Source organism: Anthonomus grandis, chromosome 8 (genome assembly GCF_022605725.1).
Source record: "Anthonomus grandis grandis chromosome 8, icAntGran1.3, whole genome shotgun sequence".
NCBI lineage: Eukaryota > Metazoa > Arthropoda > Insecta > Coleoptera > Curculionidae > Anthonomus > Anthonomus grandis.
Window position 1 is genome coordinate 13,193,120 of NC_065553.1, and position 20,569 is coordinate 13,213,688.

A 20,569-nucleotide genomic window follows, 5' to 3' on the forward strand; every position below is an offset into this window, starting at 1 on the left:
TTGACAGATACTTTACATATTACTTTGTCTGAAAGCCGCCCTAATCGATTTAGTTATATAACATACCTCGACCCATAACTCGAACTATTATATCCTCCATAATTCGAATATGGTAAGCTAGTACTACTACTATAGGGCGAACTGTAGGGATTGCTACCTACTCCATATGGGCTAGAGTTGCTACCATAATAACCCACGCTCCTAGGCCGATTATTATAGGAGGAAGGTGTGGATCGAACTGCCGAGGAGGATCTGTGCCTCACAGGAGGTACTGGCTGCTTGCTTCTGGAGGTGTGATGAAAGGATGCAGTCGACATGGTTCAAGCAACTTTTTTTATATTTGATACGAAGCTAGTACTGATTAAGTAGTGTCTAATCTCACTGCATACTGTTAGAATACGTAATAATTTAAAGTTGCCTTCTATTGGTTCTCTTAATATACTAGGTGTTTATTAATTGAGTGCATAAAATATAGGGTGTGAGTCATTAGGTTGTTTGAAGAAAAGTTAATATCGACATCTTGCCTTAGAGCTCCTAATTTCTGAGCTACATAGGGTGTTAATTTTTAAGAACAAATTAACTTTTTTGCCATAATCTTTTAATCATTAAGGAGCATTTTTTGACGTAAAATATTTTATTTATTTTTACCCGTGACGTTCGTACGGGGATTGAACTGAATATTTTTGAAGAAAAATGGCACTAACTTAAAAACCAGGATTATTTTTATAATTCGCATGTATTTTTGAGCAAATTTGGTCCATAGACTTGCTTTGTTTTTTTCATGGAGACTGTAACCGATATTTTTATCAAATTTAGTAGAATACAATTTTCTACCTTCACCAGTGACGGTCACAAAACAAGATACAAATACAAAAATCTCATCCATTATTCTCCAAGAGACCAACATACAAAATTGACGAAAACAAAGAAAGACACAAAGTCAAACAAAAAAAAACAAACCTATAGTTTTACACCCATACTTCTAACCTTGTGGTACCGGGTTCGATTCTCGATGAGTCTATGTTGTTGCGTTCCACTTTTTAATTTTTTATTTTTTGTTTTGTACAATTATAACCTAAAAATTATTGTTTATTTATGTAGTGTCAAGTGTGTGGATGGCTTTTAAAGGTTTTGTAGTGATTTTATCTAAGTTTTTATTTTTCTTTAAATAATATTTTTAATTTTATGCCTGATGATGCTCTAACTAGAGCGAAACACGTGTAGCCTGTGATTATATGTTGTGACACCGTGACTTTGTGTTTTTCTTTGTTTTCGTCAAAACAAGATACGCCTGAGTTTTTTTAAAAATCGCGATAAATTAATTTTCTCGTCTATGACGTTCTCAAAAATAATTTTCGCTTTTTAGAAAAATCAGCGGCATGTTATTTTTAAAAAATTTACTTCCGAACGTACGTCACTGCTAAGAATTTAATTAAATATTTTAAGTAGATTGAAAAAAAGGTATTTTCTGCTTGTAGTTCAAAAATGATGACATTTAGGTCATACGTGGATGTTAACTTTTCTTCCTAAAAATCACCCAATTGCTCACACCTTTTTTTATTATTATCGACACTAAATAAATAAACACCATATATTTATAGAATATAATAAATCTTTTAAATATTCCTGGAATGAAAACCTCGTTGTTATTTCATGGAATACGAAAACGTTGTAAACGTATAAAACAAAAATAGACCATCTAGTGTAAATTAAGACACATTTCAGGATCAAAACCATATGTATTATTACAAGCTATATGCCGTTTATTTATAACATACCTGCCCGTTAGATTAACTCCAGTAAGTAAAATTAGAGATCGAACGCTATTCTAACGGGAAAAACTAACATTAAACATTGAACTTGTGACGCAATCGCCTGTTGGAAATTAATTATTGTAATAACCTTTGGTATTATTATTGGGTTGCGTGGGTTCTAGTTTCGCTAATTACTGTTGTCTTTTATTACATGTCGAGTTGTATAATGATTTCGTAAAAAATATGAACAATTCATGGTTGTTAAGAAGGCTGAAGATACATATCTTCAGGGTAAATAGTTAAATAATTAATGTAGAAATTATGTTTACGTTTTTTCTTAATGTTTTGCAGTATACAGAGGTAGGGTCTGAAATGAGCCATCTCAGTAAGATATAAAGATTTTAAGAACTACTTTGATTTAAACGAGGTTTTTACTTCTTGATTTTTTAAATGACCAAATTTCAAATTTGGCATTATTTTCATTGTTTGATAGTAAAAGAATGTTTAAATAATATAGATTTTATTAAAATATTAAATTAAACATTTAGATAAAATTATGTTTTTGAGGATATTTCTTGACAGCATAAAAATGCCACACTTTGCCCCTTTTTCAGGAATTATTCTCTTATAGTATACCAAACTTACTCTTACTTATAATAATAATACCAATATTTACACACTTTTTGAGCATTTTACTCTTTGTCGACGGAATTATCATACCGTAATATTAAACCTATTTTTTTTTGAAATTTTAAATTCTTAAACCATAAATGGTCTATGTAATGACGATTTACAAAAATACATAAACAATTGAAGAGAAGAATTATCGACCTACACAATATCTAAGACGTATGTAAGACTTATGTCGTTACTTTATGTCTTTTTAATAACTGATAGACCGAATGGCTTTCGAAAGGGCAAATCTAAAATACGAGCAATCTATTTAGTACCTACATAATAAAAAGATTCTCAAAATAATTGAACGAAAAAAAAAATTACGATGTTTATGTGTATAGATCAATTCACATAATTCCACATGTCTGTGAAATAAAAAAGTCGAAAATGTGTATTGTATGTATTAAAAGTCAACATTTTAAATAAAAATTATCATGTACAAACTTATAGGCAAAATGGCTTTCGAAAGAGCAAATCACAATACAAGCAATCTATTAAGTAATAGAAAAGTTAATTGAACGACACAAAATTATGATGTTGATAAGTTTCAAAAACAAGAATTACATACATATAAAATTTTAAATGAAATTAAAAATTAGAACTCAAATGAAATTTAGGTGATTATAATGACAACCTACAAGAATGCTAAGTAATTTCAACAAGTATTAAGTAAATCTTGAACCTGGAAAGCTGATATCTTTTCAGTCAACAAATAGAAGAAAAAACGCAGATTTAAAAAACCCCACATACAAAAATCCCAATTTAGAGAAGCCACTCTTTACTCATTTTAGAATCTCGAAAAAATAAAGGATTAAATCCTAAAAGCCAAAGAAATAACAAATACTCAAATGCTCGCTTGTGAAAAACTTGCAGAAATGGATAAAATACTACGGGATTTTAATAAGTTTTAGTAACATCAAAATACTCAAAATACGACTTATAAAAAATTTAAAAATAATTGTCTGAATATCTGGTCAAAATCAGTAAGTATATATTATACTCTATTTCAGAAGTGTATAGAGCAATAAACTGGGGAATTCCGTTCTGTTTGGCTACATTTCGTGGTAGTTCATAGGCGCAGGTACTTATAATATTTATGAATTTAATTTTCACGGATTAAATGCCTTTATTTTGAAAGAGATTAAATACTAAATAAATACTTTTAATCCTTTTGTATAGGTACCTATCTTTTAACGCTTTGTAACATGCAAAAATGGGGTCAGGTAATATATACAGACTATAAATACTTTTAAATCATATTTTAAACGTTAGTAGTCACTGCTACGCTGTAGTGTAATCACAATATTATTATCCCAATATTTAAAAAATGGAGGTATTCAGTCCAACGAAAAGATGTACTAAAAATTCTCCACTATCGCTGAGTGAAAAAGTTATTATTTTAAATGTACATGATTGCATAAAACACGATTACCCTAGTTTTACTGTGCAAGAAATTGTTGAAAAATGTTCTCGAATGAGTGGAATTGGAAAGTCCACCATTTTCAAATTGTTGCGGGAAAAAAAAGTAGCAGGTCAAGTGGAATCTCCCAAGCAAAAGCCAGGACGACCTACAAAAGTCCTTGATGAAAATGCTAAATGTATAATTCGAAGAAAAGTTCACTCTTTTTATTTTAAAAAGGAAATACCCACCCTAGACAAAATTTTAATGGAGCTTGGCCGAGATGACAGTATTCCGTTGATAAGTAGAAAACTTTTATGGAAAACTTTAAAAAATATGGATTTTGCCTGGGAAAAGCATAACCGCAAAGCACTTTTACTGGAGAGCGACGAAATTGTTTGTTGGAGACGACAATACTTGAGAAGTATCAAGCAGTACCGCAGGGAGCAAAAGAAAGTTTTTTATCTTGATGAGACGTGGATTAACGAAGGTTATATAGTCCAAAAAATGTGGCAAGACAAAAATATAACCAGTGCTCGCCAAGCTTTCATAGAAGGCCTGTCTACGGGTATTAAAGTACCTTTGGGAAAAGGAAAAAGACTTATAATCACACATATTGGAAGCGAAGAGGGATTTTTAAAAGAAGGTCTGCTAACCTTTGAGTCGACTCGCATAGGAGATTACCATGAAGACATGAACTCAGACGTTTTCGAGGACTATTTTGGTGAAATGATAAAATTTCTTCCGGCTAATTCGGTGGTGGTTATGGATAACGCAAGCTATCATTCACGGCGAATAGAGAAGACGCCAACTTCAAGTTGGAGAAAGCAAGAAATTATCGATTGGCTGACTGCAAAAGGTATTGCGTTTGAAGCAAATTTAATAAAAAAAGAACTGCTGGCAATAGCAAACTTACACAAAACTCGTTTCATGAAATACGCCGTGGAAGATATAGCCGAAAAATATAATATAACTGTACTGCGCTTACCGCCATATCATTGCGAACTAAATCCTATAGAACTGATATGGGCGCAGGTAAAAGGATTTGTAGCAAGACAAAACACGACTTTTAAAATGAAAGATGTTAAGCTACTGTTTGATCAAGCCATTACGGAAGCGACACCAGAGAATTGGCGAAAAGCAGTCCAGCATGTAATTAAGCAAGAGGACAAAATGTGGGATCTTGACAACCTCATCGATCAGACAGTCGATCCTTTAATTATAATGTCAAGAGGTGATGACAGTTCGTCAGATGACGAAGAAGACTACAATCTATTATAATTTAAAATTGTTATACACTGTTCAAAAAGTGCCAGATCCAAAAGTGACATTTTCAACTGTTTTACTCTACATATTATGTTCAATAAATTTGTGAAAAAAATATATTATTCCATTTAAACAAAAGTAACTTTCTAAAATAAAATAGCATTTGAGTACATTAATTATAAGGTAAAAAACAAGTCCCAGTTGCACGCCTTTGGCGAACCGTTTTCAATGTTTATCAGTGGGTAACAATGGGCAAAACTCATAAATTGACCCAAAACCGGGTGGCACTACCTGCAATCAACGAAAAGAGAGAATTTTACATTGAAACTAATACCCAACTAAGGTAGTGGCATAAAATATTGGTGGATCACCAGGTACCACTTTTGCATACCTAATGAGGTTTTATTGCTCTACACACTTCTGAAATAGAGTATAATCTCTTTTAAAGAAATTTTAGAAATTGTTTTACAATACAGTTTTTTTTCAACGCAAATTTTGAAAATAGACATCATTTATTTTAAGTTTGTTTTACAGGCAGGTAACTACTAATAGTTATTACAGCATGAAAACTAGAATAAAGTTGGAGTTATTATAAATGCATTCCAAATATCTCATTAGTTCAGACATACGATTTTTTAGGCCATAACTTTGATCTTAAATACTTTTGTAAAAAGATATCCAAATATATACAGAAACACAAATTAAGAGTAAGTTAAAGATATAGATTACAGGTAAAAACTCCTAAAGAAAATTCCTAAAAGCTTAAAGTCAAAACAGCCAATAAAATTGTAAACAGAAACCAGTTTCTAATAGCTTTTCTAAATCAAAATTGTACGTTTACATAAATGCGTTTCAGTATTTCAGTCCATGTAAATAACATACAAGGTTCCAAATTTAAACTAAGAAAAAATTGAAATCTTTCATACCCAAATAATTGACACTAAAATGCAATAACAACAAAGAAGACAACTTCAAACAAAAAAAATAAACGTTAATTCAATTCACGCGAACAACGCGTACAACGAATGTATCACGACCCAAAATATGTTTGCGTATCCAAACCAAAGACGACGAACGAACTAACTGAAATATGCTCATAACATTTTCGTTGGGTCGGAAAACTTACGTAGGAACCAGCCAAAGCACGTTTCACAACAGAAACAATAATTTCGACGGTTTCTCCTTAATTTTAGACGGCGTGTTTTGTCACCGCTATAGAAAATTCGTCGCCTATTCGAATATGGGAGTCTCGTCGAAAGGAAGACATAGGTGTTCCTTTAAATTTATAAAGGGGCCTATGTATTTAGAGTTTAGTTGCAGCACTTTTTTTGTTTTGCAGTTCATTTGATTCGTTTGTAGCGTCAATTGCTTTCATCGTATTTTCTTAGCACTGATATTATTTAAAAATGCAAATCCAATCATATGGGTTGTTCTATATAAGCTCTTAATACTAATTTTAAATTATATTCAAATAATAGGTAACAGTAATAGAGTTTGATATTCATATTTTCTTAAAACACACAACATGAATAAATTTGAAAAATCATTTAGAATTTTTTGCATGCAATTTGGTATAGGTTTGCTACCTTGGTATTATTTTCTCTAGAAACTATTTTCTTCAATACTCTATTTTAAAAATTAGTATAATATCACTGTAGTATAGAAACGCATCGATTCATCTAAAATCTTTTTTTAAATTATGAAGCATTAATCTTCGGAATGTTTATCTTCAAGTTATAAAAGAAGAAACGGTAAAAAATGCAAGTTTTTAAACAAAACAAAACGTGTATTTTGAAAAAAATTTGATAGCATCAAGAAGAACTCTTGAAAATTGTTCATTTTTGTTATATACAATTTTTTAGTAGTTTTAGTAATTTTTTTTTCACATAGCATTAGAACTATGCCAGGAAATATCGTTAAATTATTTTCTAGAAATTCTAAGTAAATTAAAAAAAAAAATTAAAAAAAAGGAAAACTAAGAAAAAAAAATGAAAACAAACGCCTAACTAGTCAAACTAAAAAAAAACGCCTTTTTTGTATTCTGTTTTGATCAACGTTTTTAACTTTTTAACGTTTTTATTACGGCTGCTATGCTAGAGAATTGAAAAAGGTTTTTAGGGACGAAAGACTTCTTTTCTTATTTGTCTCTGATTAGTCATAGATAATCTTCTAAGCCATATGTTATGCAAATAATAACACTCCCATCGATTTTTATACTTGAGTCTGCTTCTTTAATGCATAAAAAGTATTCTTTAATTATTCAATCAATAAATGTAAATTCTACCCGTTCATCATTTACTATAAAATTGCCAAATTATTAAAAAAAGCTTACTACAGCACTGATGAATACTTTCTAGACAAACGTTGTTATTTTTATTTGACAGTTCCACAAGTTAAGTTCTATAATATATGTTAATGGTTTTATAATAGAGATGTGGGTATATTAAGTATATTAAGAATTTTTTTTGGTACCCAAAACGTTTTTTTTTCCGAGTGTATTTTTATTGTTTTCTTTTACTGGTTGATCCAATTTTTAATAACTTTGTTATACATATTTTGTTTCTAGATAATAAAGCTTATTTTGACTTTTACTTTAATTATTACCTGTAAATCTTGAAGCAACTAAATACATGTTATTTTCTCCCAGGGATCGAATAATAAATGATTAAGGCATAATAGTATGTAATCAAGTTATGATTGCGGTAAAATTATCTATGAATAATAAAATTATAGACAATAATCTTCCGTTGGGATTCACAATATTCTATATTTTACTAACATTTAAATACTTCAATTTCTTGTCTACATATCAACTAAAAACTTTATTTTTATTAGTTCAAATGCATCTTAAGAAAGCTAAGCTTATATAGTAAAACAAACTAACCGAATATATATAAGGATAAAATATCACCCCAAAATTATATATTATTATCGCAAATGATGTCAAATGTAAGTTTTGTAAACGATTAGAATAAATTGTCTGAGTGATTTTTGAAAATCTATTAATAAAATCAAAAGCAAAGCAGATATAGAGTGAAAAGAATAGAGTCACACGAATAATAAGTAAACAACAAAAAAATGTCACACAAAAAATGAACTGTACTTTTACTATTTTTATATTTAATTTATGACCAAATCATTAAATCCAATGTATTTTTTTTGTAGAAATTGCTCGTTCTAATTGCTTTTTGATTAAACTCTATCATACATCAATATGCAATCTTTTGCAACCATTTCTCTCAAAATTTATATGAGGCTTTCGTCTATACATTTTAATCGTAATGAACTCTATAAATAGCAATATCTGCTCCATAAACATTAATAGTCGCACAAGCTTCTTGTAAATTAGATTTAATCTAAAATTAGTTACTTCAGAAGACACTAATAACCGTTTTCTCGGCGTATAAATAGAATTTAAGACCAATCGGTTTATCGTCCCAAGAAAATGCATCAGACACAAAATTCAGGTCAACAATTTTCAACAAAACAAAGCAATATTTATAAATGTCCCACATTATTACTCATGATATTAAAATATGTATAGATACATGTAGATCCGAATCCGTGCCCCCAAAAAGATAGAAAATGCAGCCACGTTTCGTCCTACGCCACTGACGTAAGACAACGAATTAACACATGTAATTTTGGCATGGTGCCATGGTTTTACCGACGCGTGGGCACGTGGGGTCGAGTTCATTTTCCAAAAATGAACCAATTTAAGTTTTTTTTTTTTTTAGGGCGCTTGACGTGGAAATTGTCGATTTGCCAGATCATTCATCGCCAGGAAGAAAAGCGATTTCTGTATACCTTTTTTTTATTGCCTATAAATAAAAGTTAAAGGTTACTGATAAATTCACACCATGTTCAATAATTTATATTATCTATCAGTAAATGACTTTTATTACGAGTGATTTATATTTCAAGTGGGATGTAAATATCCGAAGCAAATTTATGCTGATAGAAGAGGCATAACTTGTATTTTAAATGGTCAAAAATACCACCCACTGCGTTGCACCATTATTAATACAAAGCTATTGGATTGTAATGTTATAGAACATTAACGATAATAGTGTTCCAAGAAATGTATCACATTAAGTAAATAAATAATCGCTTTATTACCAACAGAATGTTATTAAAAAGACAAATCAACGTCAGCAAATGTAAATTCCTGATAAAATGTTTTTGATAGAAGTTTTAAATCAATAAATACACTATTTCGAATTGAACCAAAAATACATCGTAAAAAAATACTACTATAACTATATCAAAAAATATAATTAAAACGAAATTAAAATAAAACTAATTTTTGCTACAACAGCACAGACATTACGTAAAATGCAGTTAACTTTTTCTTAAAGTCTATATATTTTATAGATCTAATAATTGTAAAGTATGAAGTGGGATTCGCGGGGTAAGAAGTAGGAAGTAGTAAGAAGCTTCCTCAGGAAACTAAAATGCAACATGATTCTTTCATACATTTTTTTTAAATCAAAAATTGAAAAAAAATTTAATTCAATAAAATAAAAGGTACCAACGAAAAAATTGTTATCATTTCAAATTTTGACTCTATGCTTTAGCAACTAAGGATCTCCAGCTGCAGTTTTATTTTTTGTGTCTGCTAGGCTATTGCTGGTAGCTTTTTGAATGAGTATTTTTAATTCATTGTGTTTTAATGATTTTATATAAGGAGGAAAATAGGTAGGAAAAATTGGAGTTAGTATTAGATATTTTTAATCACTGACTGCATAACAAATGTAAAATCTAGCCATTAAAAACCATGTAACCTAAAGTTAACACCTAGCAGACCAAGGATGTTTCTGATTTTAATTTCAAAGTCAAAATTCTGGATTTTCGAACAAATCGCAATTTTTTACCGACTAAAGATCTCAGCTACTACTTTTTTTATGTATGCTATAGGACCTGAATTAATATTAATTCATTTAATAATTGAAATCATGGTATTTCAAGATAAACGTCATTCTACTGAAGCACTGTTCTTAAATTGATATATATTAAAGTAAGTTACAAATTGTAGGCTTATAAGTTATAAGTATTCTCAGCTCAATTTGAAACTTTTCGAGAAATTGCCATAATGACTTGCCGTTTATCAATTTTTTTCATTTTGAAGTCTTTGCAACAAGGTATCCAATGTGGGACCATTTGACTGCTGTATATAGCATACATTTTTCTCTTTAAAATATCGACATCGTTCGAGTCAAGTTTCTTAAAAGTAAAGGAATCTTTACTCTTCCTCCTTGGGACTATTGATTTTTCACACTGTACTCACTGGTCTTTTTGTCCAATCTGCTGCTTCATTTACTGTATTATATTTTAAAAAAGCACGTTCTAGAAGGGTAGTACAAAGATCAAAGATTACTTTTGTGTCGACCAATTAATCTCTAAAATCCGCAGATCTACAGTACTGATACTTCAACAAGTAACTTGTAACAAACCATCAGCAAATGTAATAAAAGTTTTGAAAAAAAACCCCTATTTACCTTATACTGAATTTTTGAAAATTACCAAATGAACAATATTTCGATGATCCGAAATAATATAATAATCCGAAAAAAAATAATAGCAGGTATTCTTGATCTGAACTTATATCTCTACTTAATTTTATAGAAAAATTATATACTGACAAAAGAAATAATATTAAATGTAACCAAAGAAAATAATCTACAAGAGATTTCTTTATAATTTAAAGATAAAATAAAAACTATCGGTATAATTGAAATGCCTAAAAATATTTAAATGATGTTATTGTAGTTTTCTAGGTCCGTACCTGAACTCCCCAGACCGAGATTTTACACATTTTACAATAATTTACGTTATTGCGGTAAGGCATTAGCATTTATAATGACTTTCTTGGATCTATGGTATGGTATCTTGTCTTAATAAGACAGTTTGGCTTTATGCCAAGCAGCTCCACTGAGTTGAATGTTCTCACTTTTGTTATACAGTCATTTGAAGATTTGAAAATTGTATAATTGGATGGGAAGTTAATAACATACTACTACAGATCGAAGGACCTGGGACCGCTTTTGTCTAATATCTATATTAATAATATAAGTATTTGCTTTTTCCCAGTGACTATCTTTTACTTGTGAATGATATTAAGTTCTATTGTAGAGTTACAAATGAGGCTGATTGCGTCAACCTACAACTGAATCTAAACAGACCTGCATGTATCTACAACAATATGGATTTAAATATTGGAAAATGTCATTCTATTATTTCTAGTCGTGCTACAAACCGTATAAATTTCTATTGTATTAATTCAGTTCTCTTAATGTTGTATTTAGTGTGAGGGACCTGAGAATAATGTTGAATTCCAAACTAAGTATTTCCTCTCATATTAAGGCTACTGTTTCAAATTCCCTACAAATGATGAATTTTATAAGAACATGTACAAAAGACTTTGAAAGTGTTCATTGTCTACTGCACCTTAGTTCGCCCTCACCTTGAATATGGTTATTATATTTTATATTATGTATATGTTGTCCTTAGTATGACAACTATATTCATTTAATTGAGCCGGTTCAACACAAATTCCTAAGATTTAATGCTTTTAAGAGGAACACTCCCTCCACTTTCTATAATTTACTAAGAATTTTAGTCTGATCTGAAACTTACTACTTTAGAAACTCGTTAGAGGTATCATGACATGAGATCATATTTTATGAAATTTTACCTGAACTTCTTAGCAGGATTGGATTACATGTACAATCCAGACAAACATCATAGGACCAATTATAGAAATAATTCCTTTTTTTTACTAGGGAAATAAACTTGCAGATCAGTACTCAGTTTAGTTGCACTTAGACTATTCTCATATTAAATTATATTGCGGTACCAATTATTGATTGTGATAATACTTGATCTAATCATATTGTTTTATTCCTTCTAGTGTAGGTTAGGTTAATTTTATTTTATATAAATATTTTACTTGATTTTTACTTTAATTTGATATTATATTGGGTTCAATGGCCATTGGTAAATAAATATACATCTCGTTGTGAGACGTATGCTTAAATATAAATCTCACAGCGCTATATTTTCCAAGGTTTTTGTTTTATATTTAAGTTTTTCAGAAAAAAGAAAATTCATACTATATATTATTTATTATACCTTTATATTCAGTATTGTTTTTTTTGTATAAATTGTTATATATGATACATTTTTTAGTTTATGCTTATCTGTGAATGCAGCATGCAGTAAGTCAATTTTGCCTTGACTGAATGTATAACTATTGTATTTATTATGTTTTAAATTTGAATTGAATAAATATTAAGAAATGGATAAAATGAATTGGCATTAGTATTACAAATTTTTATTTTCATCACCAAATCTATGATTAATGTAATACATGTAAATCTTGGATTGTTGGCCTGAAAGATACTTAACATTCCATATAGACTTTACTCTTATTCACAATCTGAGTTAATTTAGTTCTTGGAGATTTGAATAGTCGAATAACTTCTACCTATCACGTTTTAAGCGGATTACAAAGCCAAGAATGTCTGAGTTTATTTTCAAGATACAACTCTCCTAAAGGAGAAGCTAAAGCTTCATTCTGGAGTTTCAGAATATTATCAAGCCTGTCAGATATCTCCATTTAACAAACATTATTCTGGAAATACTATAAATTATACAGGGTGGTCCAAACTAGACTGCATTAGTTTTGATAAGTGATAAATCAAAGAACAAATTTTATGAAGAAGCTTTGTTAAAGAAATGTCCTAACAAAGATTTAACAGAAGGGTAAAGTTTTATAAAAACACTGGGTGGCTTAACAAAAGTTTCAATAGATATCTATTAAATTTTATATTAGTGTGGTACATAATGCGTGTTTGTCTAAAAGCTGGATATCCTGACTCTGATATTTTTGATATACTAATAACCTGCAAAATTAGGGTAACAAAAAATGCAGAAAATTGATAGTGTCTTGTTGTTTTTCAAAATTGAACGTTATATGTTTCAAAAATCAATATAACTTTTCGGCAAATGAATTGCTTTTTTGATCACTTTTGTCTCATTGTTTGAAAAACATTCTCAACAAAATCCGTACCTAAATTACCCTGTAGGATAAAAAAAGACCTATTATTATTTTTCTTATTCAAATTTTGTGCTCAAGACAGAAAATGTTTATTTTGCTTTGTTTTTGTCCCTAAAATGTCTATATTCTGTGCTATATTTCGGAATTTTGTCGTCATGATATATAAATTAGTTAGAATATATCAAATTGCTAGTATCGATCATCATTGTTTCTGTGGTCCTAAAATTAATATATGAGTCACAAGGTTGGTGTACAAGGTGCAAGCTAGCGGCTATAAATATTAATAATTAGCGACGGTGGGAAAATTGCCAGCAGTTTCACAGCTGAAGTGTTAAATGACTGTTTATTGTCTTTGTTGCGTGTTTTTCGGCCAAAATTTCACGAAAATACTATATGCAATTCACGCGTACCGATGTCGGAAAATTAAGCTATAAAAACTAATAAATCTTTCGGGACCGGTCTAACGGTATTTATCAAGCGTCGATGGAGTTTGTTTACCTTTAGATTCCCTGGAATAGTAGTGGTTTATTTTATAAAAACCTAAAAACATGTTTTAACAAAATGGGGAACATACAGATTGTCCTTAAACTATTAGCGTCAAAAACGGTGTCATTTCAAATTGTACATGGATAAAATTAATTTTATTGAGCTTACCTCTTGACCCAACTTTGTGTTTTCCACTGAATCGCCACCGCCTGCTGGGTCTTTTTCTTGGTCCATATCCTGAAAATTAAAAAAATAAATACTTACATTTAAAAAAAAAATACAAAAAATTAATAAGATCGCGGTTTTTTGGTGGCTATATTAAAGGAGTTGTTATTTTACCAATATTTCGAAAATCAATTGTTGTATTTAATAATTTGGCATTTTTTATCAACCTGTTATAGTATAATGTTAAAAGTTAATTACCTTGTTAGCTCCTTATTAAATTGCTTTAATGAATTGGAAATTCACATCGCCACATATATGTATGATGTCTTTAAGATCCCTAAAAGTTGGTTATCTAATGACATTTCCAATGATTTAACCCTTTGTCTGGTTATTTACCGAAGCTACTTAGGTCCACCATATTTAACAATGTATGTCTTTTAAGTTTATTTTTTAAGCTTTGCAGATCCAAGGGTTAATTGACAATAATAAATCCCATATTAAAGGCTACAACTTGCAACCTCGCAGTTTTTCTATATTACTTTTTGACATGCGTCAATCTGAGTTAAAACGTAATAAAGTGGTGTGTGTTTGTTTTTAATTGCATGGATTAATTTGAATTATAATTACTAATAAGTATTTACTATTGGTATTTTATTGGTAAAAACTGAATATTTAATTTCTCTTTTGCGAATATCCAGATTCATTCCAGGTACCTACAAATACCGTCGTTAATAAGGAAGTCTAGTATTGGCATTTTAGGTGGGAAAACGAATATATCTTGTTCGCAGTGAATTTCAATGTTTTTAATGTAACAGTACCTAAAAAAATTACATACCGTACCGGCAATGAATACATAACATTTAATATTATATATAAATGCATAACAATATTTTATTAAAATTTAAATTGACTGCAACTCAAAGGTTTCATTTCAAATGACCTAATCGCAAAAGGACAATAGATAACCGCTTTCTAATAAGGAATTTCTAGAGCTAATTGAAAATGATCATAGATTCTTACTTACAATAATATCAATAGAGATACAAGTGTTAATCTAACTATGAAGAACCTAAAGACCATCCCCTTCTAGACCCTGCAGACCCGATATTAATGCCATTAGCACTTAATCTTTCTGATGTCCAATGTGGTGAATTGAATTCAGAAGAGATAGAGGAAGAAAACCAGAAATAGCAGTCGGGAGCTGATGAAAATTAACCAGTAAGGATTTGGAAGAAAATAATAATTCCAGATTTACCTTTATAATTACTTTTCAAACCAATATTCCTAGAACACAGAAATCAAAATAATTTAACAGAACCAACTAGATACTGGCTTTTGTGGGCATTTCATGGGATACCATATTTTACCAAGTGTGAGACAAATGGGTACCAATTGTCCCAAATGCTATGTCTAGAAGCCTATTTCAGAGTATATGAAATACATATGTTTTTGAAATTAAGTTCGAAAAATATGGTCTTGGTGAAAGAGTGTTTACAACTTTAAAAACCTTCTTATTAACCTTTAATGTTTAAAGGGAAATTTAAGTTTTCTTTATACTGACCTCTACATTTTCAAAAGAAACAACTCCCGTAGATCTTCTCTTCGGTCGCCTTCTCCTCTGGATCGCTGCCTGCGTTGCTAACGTCGCCTGAGCGTTCCTCACGTCATTTTCTTTATCTTGATCTGAAACAAATAAGCTGATCAAATTAAAAAATACAACAGCAAAAAATGTTATTTAGTTAGTTTCCTGAAACATGTTTTTTTTCTTAGTATACAGGGTGTCCCGAAATTACAGCGCAATATTTTACCAGCCGCATCTTTGTCTAAAAATAAGACAAAAAGTCCATATACAGTATGGTTCAAAAGTGCATCGTTTTTAAGTTACAGAGTGTTTTATAAAACATGTTAAAGATGGTTTTTTGTTAATATATCCGGAACGCCGAGTTGTAATCTTTTGAAATTTCCATTTTTGCCAAAATGTATACAGGGTCGTGTAAAATAAGTGGTCGGTAAAGTTTAAATTGTTAAAACTTTTTTTCTAGCAACTCCGTGATAATTTTGGTATTAGAATTGAAAAGAACAAACATTTTTACATAAGAAATGTGCTCTTGTCTAATTTCGATAGGAGCTTCCGTTTTCGAAAAAATCAATTATTAATTAATCATGAATTGGTATTTCAAAAAGTAACTACAAATAACATCTTGTAAAATAATAGTTGGCTGTGTTTGTTGACAATTAGTTTATTTGTTAAATTTTGTTTAACGTTTTGTTGACATTTCACATTTTTTAAATATGCTTTGGCAAAGTAAACTAGTTCTTTTTTGTGATTCATTTTTCAAAAATTATGGACAGATTTACAAATCAAGAGTAAGCTGACATGCATTTTGTTTATGGTTTGTGTAATGGCAGTTCTTTAGCGGCTGTCCGTGAGTATTTCCCCTAAGACATGTTCCAGATCGTCAAGTTTTTATAAACACTCACCGAAATTTATGCAATAACGGAAGTTTTCAAAAAGCGCGTGGACAAGGCAGACCACAAGAAGATTATAATTTAGAAAATGTTTTAAATGTTTTTGAAGAAAATCCGGGGGCAAGTATAAGAAATGTGTCAAGAGCCACACATATCCCTCCCTCTATAGTAAGTAATTAAAAAAATTACTTATTGTTACGATAGTAATTTAATTTTTATTAGATTGGAAGAATGCTAAGATCCCAAGGGTTACATCCGTTTCATTACCAGCGGGTCCAAGATTTAGAGCCAGACGATTTTCCGTTGAGGATCCAATTTTGTCAATGGGTAATTAATAATCCAAACTGAATTCCTTCCATTTTATGGACGGCGAAGCCACTTTCACACGAAATGGTTCATTTAACATGCATAATATGCATTTTTGGGCAGATCAAAATCCAAGAGCCATAAGGCGTAGTAATTTTCAAAAAAGGTTTTCGGTAAATTTGTGGGCGGGATTAATCGGGGACCAACTTATTGGCCCGATAGAATTACCCAATCGGCTAACTTCGGAGAATTATCTTCATATGCTGGAAAATAATCTTGTGGAGCTTTTGGAAGAAGTTCCTCTTATCTTACGCCAAAACATGATTTTTCAACAAGACGGAGCGCCTGCTCATTTTGGTCGCAATGTGCGTGAGTGGATGAATAACCATTTTCCTGAACGTTGGATTGGTCGAGGTGGTCCTATAAATTGGCCTCCTCGATCTCCAGATCTAACTTCGTTAGATTATTATTTATGGGGACATTTAAATGAGTTGGTATATGCCGTGGAGATAAATACCCGTGAACAACTGATGCAAAGGATTAATTGGGCTGTTAATGAAATAAAGAGAAATCCATTTTTTGTTTTAAGGGCTACTCGCGCAGTAACGCGTAGGGCAAGATTGTGTCTTCAGCAAAATGGAAACCACTTTGAACATTTGTTGTAATTTGTGCTTTTTTGTTTGGTGTTTTTATGTTTTTTTTTACATAATAAATTAATTGTTCCTTTTTTTACCTATTCAATTACATTAAAAAAAAAAACAATTGAACTCGAAAAACAATTTTTGATCTTAAATAAAGTATTTGTGATAGTCTTAGGTCATGTTTATCCCCAACGGATTTTTAAGATGCTTTTTAATTTTATTAACTGTTACCAAAATAACTTACGCGTTCTCTTTGCAAAACATTTACATCTAATTTTTTCGAAAACGGAAGCTCCTATCGAAATTAGACAAGAGCACCTTTTTTATGTAAAAATGTTTGTTCTTTTCAATTCTAATACCAAAATTATCACGGAGTTGCTAGAAAAAAAGTTTTAACAATTTAAACTTTACCGACCACTTATTTTACACGACCCTGTATACATTTTGGCAAAAATGGTTGCAATATCAGTTTTTAATAAAACCAATAGTAAATGTTGACAATTTCAAAAGATTACAACTAGGCGTTCCGGATATATTAACAAAAAACCATCTTTAACATGATTCATAAAACACCCTGTAACTTAAAAACGATGCACTTTTGAACCATACTGTATATGGACTTTTTGTCTTATTTTTAGACAAAGATGCGGCTGGTAAATTATTGCGATGTAATTTCGGGACACCATATATAATGGGAATTATTTATACAATAAACTTGGATTCTAAAGTCCCTCTGAGGAGAAGAAATAAGTATTGTATATATAACCGGAAGTACGCTATAAAAACACCCGAAAAATAAATATGTAGGCATACCTTTATCTGGTTCAAATATAGAATTAAGCTAAATGTTGTATCTATTTTAGAACTGAAAAATATTATCGGCCTATGATCAATATGTTATTTTAAATATGATTTTAAAAGTATCTATATTAAAAGGCTACAAAAAACGTTGCTGAAGTTTTTTTAGAAAATAAACAATGATGTGAGTATAGAAGACATGTATCGGCATATCCACAACTTATCAGTCACTCGCATTTTATTGCCCTCTCTTCTATCGGCACCTCTAACAGATTATCTTTGAGAAAACTATCCACCTCTTCTTTAATTTGAATTTAAATTTATAAATTTTAAAAAAATTGCTTCAATATTGTGTAAAAACATAGAAATCATTTTTTACAGAAGACATTTTTTATTGGTGACAACTAGTAAGAAGTAAAAGATCATAACTTAAAGGAAAATTAATTGTATACTTGGAAAAAATCGGGTACCATTTGAGAAAGCCTCAGTCATCTGTGAGTAAGAGTTTATATTTTTTTATTTAGTTGTTTTATACGTTTTCTCAGAATTTATAGAGTTTAACAAAAAACACCTTTTTTCAACTTCTTTTATCTTGTATTTTTTTGATACCAGTTAAAATCTGAGTTGTATTTGACATTGGTGGACTTTTCAATTTTACGTAAGATAGTTTCACTTTTGAACATGAATTGTAAAAAGAGTTGTCATTTTGGTGTTAACGGTGAGTCCCTAATGGGACAAATTTGCAAGATATATTTGGCAAAATCGAAACTGAACTATGTGCCAAAGTTTGCAAGAACACAATGCCATACCAATATCTATTCTATTGTTTGCCTTTATAGTTACCTTTTTCTTCAAACGATTTAGGCCGCCTAAACGGTATAGTCACAGTGGTTTCGGCAGTTTCTATTGGCGCAGACGAAGGACGGGTCGTATTGGTGGTTTGGTTCAGTCGTCTGACGTAAGAAGGCGTGCTCGGCGTTTCCGGTTTGGTGGCGTCCTCTAGTTTGAACTGAAGAAAAAAGTTTTATCACTGAACATCATTTTAAAGACCTCATATAATAAAAGTAATTCACATTTTTTGATACTAACCTTTTCTTAAAAATTTAGGTATAATTTCATGCAAAATAAAACACATCATTAAAAAATAAATATCTATATTACTGCAAAATATCTCTAAATCAATATCGAAACAGAAATTAGTAAAGCAAACTTACAGCGATACTAAAGATTAGCTGAGAAAATAAAACAAAAAGCAAGCAAATAATATTAACAAATTAAAAGACTAACTACAGAACTATATACAAAATAAATACATTAGGTTTTATCTGTAGTTTTCAAAACAATTACGATGATATTGTTTATGGTTCAATTCAGAAATTTTAAAGATGATGTGTTTGTGTAGGCGGCTTTTGATATGTGCATACATTTACAGCAAATGAACGCTGAAATTGCTAATGGCATCCTGATAGATATGAAGAGGGTTTTATTGTTTTATAAACATTTATACCTCTCTATACCTTCAATGTTTAAAAATGTCCTTTTTAGATTATTAAGAGCAAAAGAGCAGCATTGGTCTAGATTTGTAGCTAATTAATTAAAAAATTTACACAATTTTTTACTATGCGATTTGTAATAACATAAGTTATTATATGGTGCCAATTCTAATGCTAGCTTATCTCCTAAGATGTTTTTTTGTGAATTCGCAAGTAACTTTTAATTTCTTTGCAGCATTTTTTTGTATTTAAGGAATAATGCTCTAAAACCGGTCCAAAAACAATTACTATACAAAGAAGTAAAGTCCATAATATGGACATATTAAAAATATTTACAATGAAGAAATCATGTAATATTTTTAAATACAATCAAGTATCCTTATATTTTATTAGGAATTGCACAAACAAAATTACTTTTAAAATTCTTCTATGATTAAATCGTAATTTTATAAGAAACCCCATTTTTGCCCTTACTCATATACATTTAAGCTATGAAACATTTTCTTTAAATTAAACACATTCGAGCCTGCTCTTACTGTAGCTGTATGCACATCAGAAAATATTTTTAAAAAAATGCCCTATATTGGCCTTTTTTTCATACTATATACAATTCATTTCCTTTCAAATTAATAATATCCAAACGAAAATCCCATGCCCAATGACGTCGCAAAGTCCGAAATGAATTTTGATCTAAATCATAGATTGATTAGTGTTGGTTGTACTTTATTATGACCGCTGGTGCATCAAAGAGTGTGTTAAGCAGAAATATAGTAAAATATCAATTAAAGATCTTTATATGAAAAATTACTTCAAGCTACTCTAAACAAAAAATATAGAAATATCAATAGAAAAACAATCAAATGAAGCATAGGGCCGCTAAGGACGTGGCAAACACAGCCTATGACGATTAACACTCTATAGCACAGCTGTCTCTGAAAATTACATCCAAATTAGGATCGATATTTAATAAACTCTAGAAAACGTTCATACTGGCAAATAATCTTATAATACCCCGACCAAAATTTGCCAATATGAATTATATATAGTGTGGAACAAGA

General features: G+C 30.2%; 1 protein-coding gene across 9 annotated transcripts in view; it reads right to left on the reverse strand.

Annotated features, from left to right (window-relative positions):
* LOC126739135 (protein phosphatase 1 regulatory subunit 12C) overlaps positions 1-20,569 on the reverse strand; it is a 67,661-nt gene that overhangs the window by 14,158 nt on the left and 32,934 nt on the right. For all 9 annotated transcript variants that reach the window (XM_050444669.1, XM_050444666.1, XM_050444662.1 and 6 more), the window contains 3 exons: positions 18,862-19,027; positions 15,366-15,487; positions 13,808-13,876 (listed from right to left, as the gene is read on the reverse strand). In XM_050444669.1, the coding sequence (XP_050300626.1) occupies positions 13,808-13,876; positions 15,366-15,487; positions 18,862-19,027 (357 nt within the window). The remainder of the gene's footprint in view (positions 1-13,807; positions 13,877-15,365; positions 15,488-18,861; positions 19,028-20,569) is intronic.